This window comes from Mixophyes fleayi, chromosome 3 (assembly GCF_038048845.1).
Source record: "Mixophyes fleayi isolate aMixFle1 chromosome 3, aMixFle1.hap1, whole genome shotgun sequence".
NCBI classification, from domain to species: Eukaryota; Metazoa; Chordata; class Amphibia; order Anura; family Limnodynastidae; genus Mixophyes; species Mixophyes fleayi.
In genome coordinates this window covers 186,209,081-186,223,689 of record NC_134404.1, presented here as the reverse complement: position 1 = coordinate 186,223,689, position 14,609 = coordinate 186,209,081, and the positions used below count along the sequence as shown (strand labels likewise).

The 14,609-nt window shown below is 39.7% G+C and overlaps 1 protein-coding gene across 4 annotated transcripts in view; it reads left to right on the top strand.

Moving 5' to 3' along the window:
* SCML4 (Scm polycomb group protein like 4) overlaps positions 1-14,251 on the top strand; it is an 81,792-nt gene extending 67,541 nt beyond the window's left edge. For 3 of the 4 annotated variants that reach the window (XM_075202874.1, XM_075202877.1, XM_075202876.1), the window contains 4 exons: positions 2,118-2,312; positions 5,054-5,323; positions 6,656-6,801; positions 11,660-14,251. In XM_075202874.1, coding sequence (XP_075058975.1) covers positions 2,118-2,312; positions 5,054-5,323; positions 6,656-6,801; positions 11,660-11,785 — 737 coding nt within the window. In that variant the 3' untranslated portion in view covers positions 11,786-14,251. The remainder of the gene's footprint in view (positions 1-2,117; positions 2,313-5,053; positions 5,324-6,655; positions 6,802-11,659) is intronic. The other variant, XM_075202875.1, reaches the window with a different exon arrangement.
* Positions 14,252-14,609: the final 358 nt, after the last annotated feature.

The following is a 14,609-nucleotide window of genomic DNA, read 5'->3' as shown; positions in this document are numbered from 1 at the left end:
GAGTCACTTGAAAGTAAGCACAAGTTTAAGGGGCTTGCTCAGGCGATTGCCTTACTATACTGCTTACGCCACACATGACCGTGTAGTCAGCTGGACAAAGGAAAATACTGGAAAATGGTAAAGGCCATGAATCCTTGATGTTTCTGTCCATCCATCCAGATCACGAACAGTATTGTTTGGTGGATCTTGGAGCACTGTCGCCCCCATCATGTCATGTTTACTGAATATGGTAATGGTGTAGTTATTGCATTATAAATAATGTGTATCACTCATATCAGTTGTAAGGTAGGTGGAGGGATGCTCAGTCATGCTGGAAAAGGGAATGAAAGCTAAAGTCTCACTTACTTTGTGAAACTGTAGCAGTTATATTGTATAGTCATCTTAAAGGTTATTGTGAGAGGAGACTAAAGGAAATGTGTCCTGGCTTGAAAGGAAAAGATAAAACAGGGAGGACTAGGAATAGAAAGAGGCAGTTCTGAAGGAAAAAGCCACACAAGTAAACTAAGCTTTGTGAAAGCCATTCATGATTTTGTAGCTGCTGAGATAATTAGTAAGCTGTCTTTCCCACAAATAGATTTAATTAGAGCAAGAAAAGATCTAGTGCACATTATAAAGCATACCGACAAACATATGAATACTATAGTGGATTGCAGAGCTGCAGATAATGTATCATCATGCATCAAAATTTATGACACCATCAATGATTGTCATAGACAGAAAAAGTATTCCAGCAGACAAATTGCCTGACACCGAGAAAGATAATTGGAATTGGTAAAGACTAAGCGGAAATGACTGCTTGAGAAAAGTGTCTTCTCATATACATACTGTGCCTCACATCATTCACAATGATTTGATTCAGGGGGTGGGGGGATTTGAAGGGCAAGTGGTTAGAGAAGTCCTAGCATTTCAGAAGGGCTACACGCACCTTCCCAAAATGCCCCAATGTGATGCAGCCACACCCTCCTCTATTTGGAGGCATGCACTGTCCTGATTAACAAAGTTCAAATGTTGGGAAGTATAGTACGCCTTTCAGTAGCCATATCACTTGCAGGCGCCTTAGGGCTAGTGCAAATACACATTGATGATGACAATTGCCAGTACTAACTAGCCTCTTCTGATTGGTTGATTGCGGACTGATAGTAATTTCCCCATTGACTATGTATTATATGATTTTGTGGGCTTATTTTAGAATTAATTTTTTTCTACTTTCATTTCTATACAAGAAGGAGGTTTGCACCTGCTGTTTCAGAGTGGTTTTTTTTTTTAATTTAAATTAAATCTAATGGTAAATGCATTTTTCACTATTAAAACATATATTAAAAAATATTTTTGTGCTTGTGACCTGGTTTGGTATAACAGTATTTGGCCGTAAGTATGCCTTACGTAAAATCTGGGGCATATCCTACTGGTGCAGCGCTGGATGTTGTTACATCCGGGAGACTTCCAAAGTTTTCCTGGATTCCCGGGAGAGTAGACCACTCTCCCAGATCCTGCCTGTCCTCGTAAAGAGGGCGGGACTTTGATGAAGTGATTTACATCATTAAACCTCGCCGGGTAGGTCCTAGTGATACAATGCCCCCCACCCTTGAGCTTTGTACCTTCCTTCTAGGACCAAAAATTAGCCAAATATGACATATATATTCTATTTTATGTGCATCTTTTTAAAGTTTTTTTAAGCATATGAATCCAACTCAGCATCTGCTCCGGTGTTTCCTCAGTTCATCACAGCTGTATCATAAAATTGCTATGTACTAAAAATCTTCTGTAACTTCAGTAGTAGTATTTGTGAAGATCATTAGTACCAGCAGTAGTTAGTATCCTTTATTTTAAATGACTTGCACATTAGAAAAAAATTACTTTTTAAATGTAGCAAACTATAAAATATATCCAATAAATTAACCGACTGTTAATTCTGCATACTGAAAATGCACTGAACCAGTCAAATAAGAGAATACGTTTTAGTTAATAGCAATGAAAGATGTAGGTATTACTGTTGTATTACTTTTCTGATTGCTTTACTTTTTATTCGCTAAACTAACATACTGCAGGCTTACCCTAAACTGTGACTTGTACTTTGGTGTGTGAAATAATAAATTGGTGCCTTTGCTGTATTTCAGTTTCTGCTTCATTTGAGGGCAAACAGCACCTTCTCAGCCTCCCTGTGGTGAACAGCATAGGATATGTCCTGCGTTTCCTGAAGAAGCTTTGCCGCAGCCTCATCTGTGACAATCTATTCAGCAATCAGCCCTTTATACAGTACAGCACCAATTCCGATAACCCCAAGGAATATGACACTGGACGGATGGAGTCAGGTAAGCCTTCCATGTTCAGTACGGGGTTTCATTTCTCTTGCACTGACTCCTTTCTGTGTTGCTCTTCCAGGGCAGGATATGTATAATATATACAGAAATAGAACAGGACATTTTTTGTGAAAGGCACATTTGCATTCCTCCTGTCAAAATGCCTGTTTTCTTACATCACTCCCTTTCATAACCAAGGGCAACCTTTTTACAGTACTGGAGAATGCGCGTGAGATACAGATGAATCCACACACCATTAACGTTCCTTGGGTATCAGATTATTTTGATTTAACTTTTTCAATAATTACTATGCTTGCAACATTATATTCCTTTAGCGTTCCATGTGCAAATGAAAGAGGAACGGACTTCATATTTGGCAAGTATGCCTTTGTGAACGGGACCTTAGAATATAGTGTCACAGACGTTACCCGGGCTATCAATCTTTAGAGAATTTCTCACAACTGGTGGTAATGTATAGTGGTGCAGCAATAAGCATCACCGCAGTCAGAATTGCAACCAGGTTCCTGACGCCTCGTGAGCTCCATGAGCCCAATGATGGAGCCCTCATTAGCACCAAGTCAGGCCTGGCTCAGTGAGACAGTCTTGGCTACTTTCAAATAGTATGCCTAGCAAATGCAATGTAGATGTCATCCTGCAGACACTAGTGAACCAGCGCAACTGGTTGACAGGGAGAAACAGAGGTAAATACACAAGGAAAGTACGAAATATTAAACAAGGGGATACAGAGAAAAATTTCAGTGGAAAATCCATCATTGGGTAAAAAAGGTGCAATTACTCAACAAGGTACACAAGTATAGTCGTATAAACAAGTCTTGAGGAGTCAAGAAGAAGGGCCAAGAGCCATGTAGAACAGAAATCAGATGAGGAATGGACAGAGGAGTGCAGCTTGTGTGTGTGGTGGGTGCAGGTTGTAACCTTGGATGTGGGGCATTTTTTGAGAGGAGCTTTAACTCAGATTTTCCAGAACAGACCAGAGGCCTTTACCTATGCCCCTGACAATGCGTACACCCTTTGTGCCCACCTGTATCTAAAAACTGCTGCACAAATAAACGGAGAAGTAATCAATATAATTTAGTTTATTTCACTTGCTGTTGATAAAAGTATCTTACTGCCACTTTGTCATTTTTGTCCTAGAAATATTGGTAACAACCTCCCTTTGAGTGACCACAATTCATGGAAAAGCTTTCCCATGTCAACAAGCCAATTGTAGTTCGGTTGTAAATTTCAGAAAACAATGCTGAAATGCTTCATTTTGGATATATAATGCCTAGTCTGTACGTTTCAAATAATGTATATCAATTTATTTATTTTTTAACTGTAATTCTGAGAGAGTATATTATTGATTTATAAGAAACGTACAAAGTTAATTTACAAACCATAAAAATTGTGACTAGCCTTCTCTAAGTATTGTACAGCGTGATCTGCCATGTTGGACCACCTCCCCTCATGACCCGGCACATTTTGGAGACTGGAGCAATTGGCAAAAATTGATTCACAAAAGGAGAAGTGTTTGCACTATGCCTCCAAAATTATCCATGTTTATGAAAAGATATTTATAAAATAAATTTCTACTATTGAAATGCAGGGACCTCCGGTGTCGTACCCCGTAGAGAGGGTGGTTTTGTAGCATATATTTCTGGGACATGGTCCCTTCCTAGGGACCACTGAGGAAAGTGCCTCTGTCCCCAAAGCATCATGCTGTCACACTTTCCTGAATAGTGAACACTCCTTAGGGAATCCTGTCAATGACATAACTTGTGTGAGCTCCTTGAGTTTTTGTGTTGATGCTGCATGGATCTAGGAGGTGAGTGTGTCTCAGACCGGCACCATGGTAAATTTGTTGTGCATTTTTTGCAATACAATAGAATTCTCCGTGGCTTGAGTGCTGTAGTTTGAATCTCCATACTGTCCTCTCTGCAGTGTGTACATCTCCTTTACTTGCTGCCAAGTGCAGGTCTCTGTGGGCTTTGTTCAGATAGAACATGATTGGTCCAAATGGATCCTTCAAAATGATGCTATCATATCCTATGACTTAAACTGGCTTCTATCCCCGTTCAAAGATCATTATCATATATAATAATAAAAACAGTAACAAAATAAATGAATGTGTAATACAAACCTTTATATGTAACAAAGATCAGCCACCCATCTTCTTTTAATAGTATTCTATATGTGAGCATGTATTTATAACACACACAGGGCCCTTTTCACCCAAATACAAGGGCAGAATACAGCCATGATGGCATGACTGCCAGCTTTCCTCATCGACTATGATTGTTATACTGTTATAAGGAATAAGTAGAATAGAGGATGGGTGGGATCATCCCTATTTGAGGTCAATGAATAACTCAGTAGTCATCACCCAAAGTGGAGCTGCTGAAGTTGTCAGCAATCACTGGGCAAAGTATTGTCCAGAGTAGGAGGCCTTTTACCTGTCAATGTGATCACCCGAAGCTTGAAAAGAAAGGCTAGCGGAGGTTACAGAGATCATGGTAAAGGAAAGAGGACTGTGTATTTAACTGGCAGACACAAATGTGGAAAGAAGACCTCACAGACAGAGATGCAAGTAAGCTCTAAGGTGGAGCAAAAGTGGAAATGATAAAAAATACATTGTTATTTATTTAGGTTTTCAAATGCTAACATCCAGACAGTCGCTGAAATGGGTCACTGCATTGCTTAGCATTAATATTTATTTGACTATTTAAGTGTTTATGCAATTGCCTTTTTCTCAGCAGAAACTGTCATTCCAGAAGATTACCTGGTTGATCCTGTGAATACAAAGCGGTACAGTGTTGATCCCTCTGATTCTGCCTACAACTATATGGGTTCCCTTTACCCCATGAGACAGAACACTGGGGAAGGACGTCTGGGAGGAGGTTCCTCCTCTTCATGCAACCATCGCACCAGTCAGATGTCTTCAGGAGGCCAGTCATCGGCAGGCCTAAGGCGCCAAACATCAAGTCCCACTCGAAGCGGAAGTTACCATGACGGAAACAGAAGTGGTAATAAAATGTATATTTTACTGAAACTAATTCGTATTTTTTGCACATATGAAGGTGCATAGAAAAATAGCAGAGCTTAAACTTTCTACTACACTTATCATAATGTTTTGATATGTCGTAACTTCCTTTCCATGTCCATAGGATGTGATTGACTGAGTAATATTTGAAGGCTTCTGATATCGCCTGCCATTTATTTTCAGTTGAGGTTGCCAACAATAATTGCATTATTGTTGGCAATGACTGTTGCACAGTCATTAGGGATGTATTCAAGAGCAGGAAATATGTTCATTTGGTGTTTATTTAATAACATGGTTCTACAAGTTGTTATAGGTTACAGAGCATCATTGCTTTTTGCCCCTTAGATTTCAGAACTAAAGGTAAGGTTTCCACCATGGGGAAGCAATTTTTTCCACACCAGACCTCCTTTGAAATAGACCATGTAAGAGCATTGTTCTTGGTATATCTGAACAGACTAATAGTAACTCAGAAACAATTTTACACCTCATGTACTTTAACCTCCTGTTTTTTACATACAGTATATGTTTTCGAATGCAATAGAATTCAGGGGTCTATTTATCAAAGGGAGATAAGCCATAAATCCTGTGAAAACTGCAGTTTTATTATTCAAATAAAGCATTTTTTTCTGGGGGGTTTAATAAAGTTTCTTGAAGCCCAAGCCCGGGGTTTCAGTTCCAGTGCAAAATATCCAACAGTCCTTGATCCTACTACTGGTCTGTTTCAAACAGTCAGCCATGTTGTCAGTGTCCCTCTTCTGTCAACCACATATGCATTTTGGGTAACATTATCCTTTGATTTTGTATATGATGCCTAAAATCCAGAACAGGAAACTGGGAGTAATACACAATGATTTTCTACTGTCACATTTAGTAACTGAATGACTTATTCTCAGCATGAACTGGGAGCAGTAGGGCAACTAGGAAGCATAGTTGTGTTAAAATGTGCCTTCTAAAAACAGCATAAGGGGGTAAAATTATCAAACTGCTGGTTTGAAAAAGTGGAGATGTTGCCTATAGCAGCCAATTAGATTCTAGTTATCATTTATTTAGTATATTCTACAAAATGACAGCTAGAATCTGATTGGATGCTATAAGCAACATCTCCACTTTTTCAAACCAGCAGCTTGATAAATTTACCCCAAAGTATGACATGAAGCCTATCCCAACACAATAGTATTGTTTAAATGTGATCAAATCTTAAGAAGGTAAACATTAAAAGGGTGTTCCATTCTGAATGAAACATTTCTGCATTGGTGTTAAATGACTGTAGTTGTGGCAAATGTAGATGAAAGCAAATGCCTTTTCCTCATTACAGCCTCAAGCCCTTCTCCAGAAAACCAGGAGACAGTTAGACCGACTAGCAAGGATCCATCCAACTGGAGTGTGGAAGATGTAGTCTGGTTTGTGAAAGATGCTGATCCACAATCGTTGGGCCCCCATGTTGACCTTTTCAGAAAACACGTAAGTGAATTGTGCAATACAATGGTGGTACCCAGTGTTCAACTTATCATTAATAATGGTAGAACACTTACTTAGAATTACCCAGCACTAACTTTAGAATGATTGATGTCTCAGATTTAGGAGTACCCTTGTTTTAATGAGCAAGAACAGCAATACAAAATGTATTTGATTTCAGAATAACTTATTTTTCTTTCTGGATTTCTCTTTAATTATTCTACCCAGTTTTATCAGTTAAAATAAATTTGAAGTTCAAATTTTGCTGCAGCAAAATGTACTGTTACATTATTTTTTTTAAAAAAACAATATTTTATTAAATTTTTATACAATATAACAAAGGGGAAGGAACAGAGCAATGAAGGGGAGAAAGGGGATCAATAGAACAACACACAAGTTAAGAGAATATCAGCGTTAAATAAAACAAATCTCATAATAGACTATTATTATATATCATAACAAGTGTAACAAAGGTTCTACGTTATGGAGTATAGGTAAGGTGAATTTTCTGGGTTCAGGGAAGGGAAATCTGAGGTTGTTAGTATAGGGATAAACAGGACAGAGCATAAGAGGTTCTCAGGCTACTGATATACTGATAGTTCAGGGTGTGGGGCCCTCATGAATCAAAGTATTCAGTCCAGATGTTCCATACTGATAAGAATTGATGAATCATACTTGTGATGTGTTCTAGTTTGTAGATCTGCTAAACATTGATAAGAGCAGGGATTGTGAGGGGTCAGACTTTTTCCAGTTTGGGGAGGTCAGTCATCTGTTTGCAGTAAGTATATGCTCAGCTAGTTTTCATATCTGTTTTGGGACTTCTGGGGGTGTACATGGGACTTGTATCTGGGTGATCCTTAACCTCTCCACAAAATATCACAATCTTGGGACGGCTCCACATTATATGAGACCGAGTACCCCAGGTGTTGCAATTCCACCAGCAAAGATCTGACATATTCGGATATAATGCTTTTAGTCTGATGGGGACCAAGTACCAGCTAAGCAAAGTTTATAAGAGGTTTCCTTGATCCGGGTGCAAATTGAGGCTTTGGGGACCGCCTCTCTAATGCGAGATCACTCCTCCATTTTCGAGAGTCTCTCTCATGTCCTCTTCCCACCAAACCTTGTGAGGCTCTTTGTTGTATTGGAGCAGCAGCGAGAAAAAGTTGAGATGAGGCCTCTAGATTGGGATCTGTGGATACAAAATGTCTCTAGAAGGGAGGGTTGATAGGGAAATTGTGGTTTGATCTTGCTATTGTAAAGATGTAGGTATTGGTAAAAAGAGTCAGGAGAAAGGTTAAAGCGATCATGGAGCTCAGAGAACTCTGGGAAGCCACCCGAAGGAACTATATGCGGGAGGAATTTATGTTATATTTGGTCCAGTCCGCGAATGCTCTGGGATCAAGACCTGGAAGAAAGGTTGTAAAATTCCACAAGTGTACCATTCTCACTGAGTTTAAAGTAGCGAGTGCACTATATCCATATAGAGAATGAAAATTTTAAGGTGAGGGGCAGTTGCAAGGATGGGGGCAGAACCTTCGAGTCGATCTAGAACAAGGCGTGAGGGATAGCATATTCATTAAGTGAGTTTCATCATTGACCCATATCTTTGTTAGTGGGTTGGCATGTTTTAGAACTGCTTGGATGCAGTGCCGTAACTAGACATTTCGGTGCCCTGGGCGAGACAGGGCACCGGCGCCCCCCTTCGAAGTGGGAGGGACATTTGCCAAGTGGGTGTGGCCAACCTAATGTGGGGGTGTGGCTAGAACTTTACTGAAAGAATTCTGTTACACATATTTGCAAATGCATGATATATATATCTATCAGAGCCAGATTTACACCTCATGGGGCCCTAGGGAAGATATTGGTTTGGGCCTCCCCCTTCACACACACAGTGGCCCCTCACATACACATAATACACACACAGTGGCCCCTCACATACAGAGCTGGATTAAGGCTTTGGGGGGCCCGGGGCACTTAAGGCAGGGGGGCTCCTATGATGTAGCATGGTTATCATTTTACACAAATAAACAGGCAATACAGTGTGCACTACTGTTAGTTGCACACAGCTCTGCCTGCACAAGCAGTACGTGGTGAAGCGGGGACATACCTCCCAACTGTCCTTTTAGTCGGACCAAATCCTGAATAAGCGAGACAGCCACCCAAATTCAGGGCTGTCCCATCAGATTCAGGACAGTTGTCAGACTGTCCTGCTCTCTCCTACCTGTCTTGGTCACTTTCATCACATGTAGCAGCTGGTTTCTTTAGCTCCGTTCCTTCTTGTCTTGATCCTGTGGATCCCTATTTTGAAAAAAATGGGTACATGAGATTTAGAAAACTCCAACCAGCCCCGTTGTTAAATCAATAGCACTCACGCTTTATAATTAGGCCTCCCCCCATTCCCAACAATAATATTCACATTTAATAAGAAGACCTATTTCCCTCCTACCAGCCCCAACATTAAATTGACAGTATACCCATTTAATCAAAACTTATTTCCCTCCCTCCAAACAGTCCCAGCAATAAATAGCATTTACATTTAATAAATATAACCATTTTCCACAACCATCCCCGGCAATGAATAATTCATATTCACATTTAATAAATAGCCCTCCTCTCCAAAATCAGCCCCATGTTCAAATAATAGCCCCAAACCACCCCAGCATTAAATTAAATATTCTGTCACCTCACCTTAAATAATTAGCCCCCACCTTCACTCCACCATTAAATAGCCCACCTTCCACACTATATTAAGATCCTCCTTTCCCTCACACGCCTAATTAAAATACTGCAGCCACACACACTATATTAACAAACTTTCACTCCCCCCCCCCCCCCTGCAGCCATGGTCACTCACTCAGCCCCCCCCCAGCCGCCATGTTCACTCACTCAGCTCCCCCTCACAGCAGCCATGTTCACTCACTCAGCCCCCCCCAGCAGCTATGTTCACTCACTCAGCCCCCCCCCCCCAGCAGCCATGTTCACTCACTCAGCCCCCTCCCCCCCAGCAGCCATCTTCACTCACTCAGCCCCCCCCAGCAGCCATGTTCACTCACTCAGCCCCCCCCCCACAGCAATGTTCACTCACTCAGCCCCCCCCCACAGCCATGTTCACTCACTCAGCCCCCCCCCATGTTCACTCACTCAGCCCCTCCCCCCACAGCAGCCATGTTCACTCACAAATGTCTTGCTATTGCCTTGAAGTAAAATAACTCTGCATCCATTTTATTTGAAATGTAGAGCACAAATTTTTACGATAGCTGATGTTTCAGTAAATTGTTTGATGGAAAGTGGATTTAAATGTTAACTCATTGGACTGTATATCTAAGCAACATTTGCTAAATATCTTGTTTGATACTTCTGTCTTCTCTTGCGTGTTTTTAGTTATTTATTTTTTTGCCATGCAATACAATACAAAGTTGATCTCTGGATAGGTTTGTGCCCATTGCAGAGAGCCCAGAGGTTGGAGATAACTAAAAGAAGCTACACCCCCCCCCCCCCTGTACACATGTTCACTTATTCCCCGCTGTGAAGTCTTCTTTACTTATTCCTCCCCCTCCAGTACCTGTCCCTATCCCCCGAACAGAATAAAGACTCTAAAAATAAAGACAATCAAAAACACTCACCTCATCAGCCTGCAGGAATTCACTCTGCGCTGCACTCAACACATTGCGAGTACACGTCAGCCAGCCACCACACTAGCCCCTCCCCCCTCTCGCGGCATCCGACCCCCCACTCCCCCGACTCGCGGCACCCCCCCCCCCCCCGCACGAGTCGCGGGGGAGGGGGGGTGCCGCGAGTCGGGGGAGGGGACACAATTTTTTTTATTTTTTTTAAAAAATGTTTTCTTTTTTTTTTTACTCTGTGCCAGAGGGGAAGGTAGCGGGCGGCTGCTGCGCCCCCCTCGGGCTTGCGCCCTGGGCGACAGCACCGCCCGCACCACCCTAGTTACGGCTCTGCTTGGATGTGATGGGCAGCTAGGTAACAGCTGGAGACAGGGGAGACCAAAGCCTACATTTTATAGGTTTCTGAATAGTGTTTTCTGTATAACTCTTGTTTTTTAACTTGACCATATAAAGTGGAAAATTCAGTTCTGGATGACTATAAGGGTGGAGGAAGGGCCTCTCCCTGGAGCGTTGAGTAGAGTAACATAGGAAGCAAATTAATTTTCACCGCCACGACTCTGCCTATCCAGGATAGAAAATGATAATCCCAGGTATTAAGGTCTTTTTTTAGGGAATTTTTCTTAATTATTTCCTTGAAAGTCAATTCAAAATCTCTTGTACTTTTTTTATTTTATTGAATAAACTGTTTCTGCAGCGAACACTTCAAAGTAGCAGAGAAATTAATCCTCTAGAGCCAGTGCTCTGTATATTTCACTACTTAACTGTGATCATCGACCTTTCTCTACATTCTATTGATTACTCCTTTTAGTGATGAGAAAGATGAGCAATGTTCTACATTTAGGGAGGCAGAGCCAACTAAATGTTGCTGGCTCAAATCAATATTGATTGCCTTCAGGATGTGGCTTTGTTAACAGAATTCTCATGTTATTTGGACTACTAAAAAGAACATGTCTGAAAATACTGCCTTAAACTTTTAAATATAAAGGCGTTAAAGGATCTACAGGATGAATAAATCACTGTCTCTCATTTCTATAGTAAAGAATTCTTTAAAAGGTTGTAAGTAGACACATATTTATTGCTTGTCATTTTTTATTAAGTATCAAGACTGATCATACAACAAATGGGGTCAATGCAAAGGAGTTGTGCGGTCATGAGTATTAAAGTATCATCAAATGCATGCATGTAATAAACATTTGGCCAACAATTAAATACATAACTTATCTCTTTCTTCTCAATAGGAAATTGATGGCAATGCCTTGCTTCTTCTGAGGAGTGACATGGTTATGAAGTATTTGGGACTAAAACTGGGGCCAGCCCTGAAGCTTTGCTATCATATCGATAAGCTGAAACAAGCAAAGTTCTGATGTTGCAATGATAGTAACACAGCACTTTGACATGGTAGAGTGGTAACATGTTGCCTTATGAAAAGGCCATTTTGACACCTTTTTTATTTTTTTCATAGGCTTGTGTTTTAAAAATGGTTGTGTAATTTTCATATCGGCCTCTCTTTATTACTGAAAAAGTGTGCAAGTCATTGCTCTGAATGTGGTTGGTTTACTGTAGATGGATATTGTTAACCATTACAAAAACAAGCATGTTATTGCTACCAAACACTGAACTATTTGTATGGCATATGCTGTGACAACACAGCTAGTATCATATTTACAACAATTAGATAATTCATCAGCCATCATCAAACCAATAATTGTCATATGAACTAGGTCTTTTGGAAACCTGAAAGTATTACTTTGGTATTACAAATGTCAAATTTTACTCAGTGTCTCCTACTTAAATAAATGTTTATATTGCTGACATGCATCACAAGATTACACTGTGCAATGCTTGTAAGGGTGGCTGTAACTGTTACTTAACCGCAGTCATTGTGAACTACCGGTACAGAACTGTTATAGTTTCCAACCTTAAGTAGGTGTTTACTGTACAGTGTGGTAACTATGTAGTTCTTGCAGTTTTGCTGTATACAGTGAAAATTATGTATACACTGGTTAGGTGGTCATCTAAGAAGTCTGTTTCACATGTCAGCTAGAAAGTGGTGTTTTGAAGAATTTGTGTTTAATTGTTTATACATTGTTTATACATTGTTTATATATTTATTAATCCTCAATGTAGTATGTTACAGTTTTAAATGAGTACATATCTACATCATCTGACTGTGCTACAATATAACATTTATCAACTACAATTGATATGATAATTGGTAATTGATAAGCTAAAAACTACATCCAGTTTTCTGATTCATGCTAGTGTCCACCAATCTAATCCATTGATCAGACCCCATAAATAGTTTGAAAGCACATGTACTATTATTACTATATTTGGTTTTGTTACAATTTTCTGTCTAAGTACATTCCTTTACAGTGTCAAAATGGGGTATGAAGGGCCCACCAGGAAAGGCAGGGGGTTGGGGCTTCAGGCACTGGTCCCGACTGAGTATTTCTCCGTTGTCCAGGTCGGCCAGCCCCACACTGTTCCTGTAAAAAAGGATTATTCTACACATTTTGAACTATGCAGTAAATAGGTTGCTTTAAGATTAAATATATCATTTGAAATCTACCTTTGATATTCTTTATAAATAAAATGTAATAATAATATGCTGCACAATTATTAAATGCAACTGCCATGTACCTGACTCTTACTGATACAGTACAAGTATGTGTAGGCCCCTTCATCTTGCAATGCTCGGAACAGCATGCTTGAGCTGGCCCAGCTGAGTGCTCTCGCAATCAGAAGAGTATCTGTCAGCTGTTTTTTGTTTTGATATTTAATCCTATCCACTGAAATGCAGGTGGTGATTTGTCCAGCAATGCCATGATCCAGCAAAAATAGTTGAAATTAAATTATTCCTCTTCAAAATTTCGACAAGAAAATGTGATTCGTTACTGTTTTCACAAGTATTAAAAATTGAATGTGTTGTTTAGTTTCCACTATTACCAGACTAAAATACAGAGTTCTGTTTTTGAAAACACTCCTAGGGCTAGATTTACTAAACTGCGGGTTTGAAAAAGTGGAGATGTCTCCTATAGCAACCAATCAGATTCTAGTTGTCATTTATTTAATATATTCTACAGAATGACAGCTAGAATCTGAAAATGACTTTTAGTAAATATACCCCCTAGCCTGGATTCACACCACCACATTTCACGCGACACACAGTTTTTATTTTGATTTTTTTTTAAAGAACATAAAATGTATAATCTGAAAATATATTTTTTTCTAGAAAGAAATTGTATATTTCAGTGCTGCACAGCCAAATAAATATACTGTACACTGTTGAAAGAAAATACCTTTCATAAAAAAAGATCTAATTAATGGAAAATTACTTTTAATTAATACTTTTTTTTTTTTAAAACTTGGCACCCTGTCTTTATAACACAACCGTGTTATAAATGTAAACATAGAAGTGGAGGTATATAGTACACATATCAATGTTACTGTGGTGCTATGGCATATGACATTCAGTGCCAGTCTATCTGCCAGTAAACTTGGCACATAATGTACATAGCCATTTACAACTGACATTATTAGTTCATGTTCAATATTGTGCAAGTCCGATTTGCAGAGAACAATATGACTATAGAGAGTTATAATTCAGTGCATGAACAACAGAGAGAGAGCCATGCATAAATCACTCACACAACAAGCGAATAGAACAGCGTTACAGAAATTGAGTCATTGTCACTGGAATGGTTCATGAATATTAGTACTGGAGTTTCTCCAAAACAGACTATAACTGTGGTTTTAGCTTTTATTTATCATCTGATATAAAGTACGATGAAAATGTAAATGTAAAACTGGGGAGGGTTAGAAGTGTGAGTAGGGCAATTCTTTTTTTTATAGATAAGGTCTAGAACAAAGAAAAACAAGATTTCCTTCAGTTAATGTAACCAGCAGTAAATAGAATATGTGCTCTAATTTACTTGGGCTCTCAGGCCCAGCAATCGCTTTGCAGGTTTTTCTGCAATACTTTAGAAACAGACATATTCATACCCATGATTATCATGATGAGGTGTTACTTCTGCTCCCATGCCCATAATAGCTTTCTAATGTAGACCTAAGAGTAATCGTACTGTGCCATCCACCACTTACCAATACTTGCCCCCTGAACCAAATGTTGCCCTCCCTCCACTGAGATGGAACCAGATGGTTGTTGTATGTCCGGCCTCTCCTTAC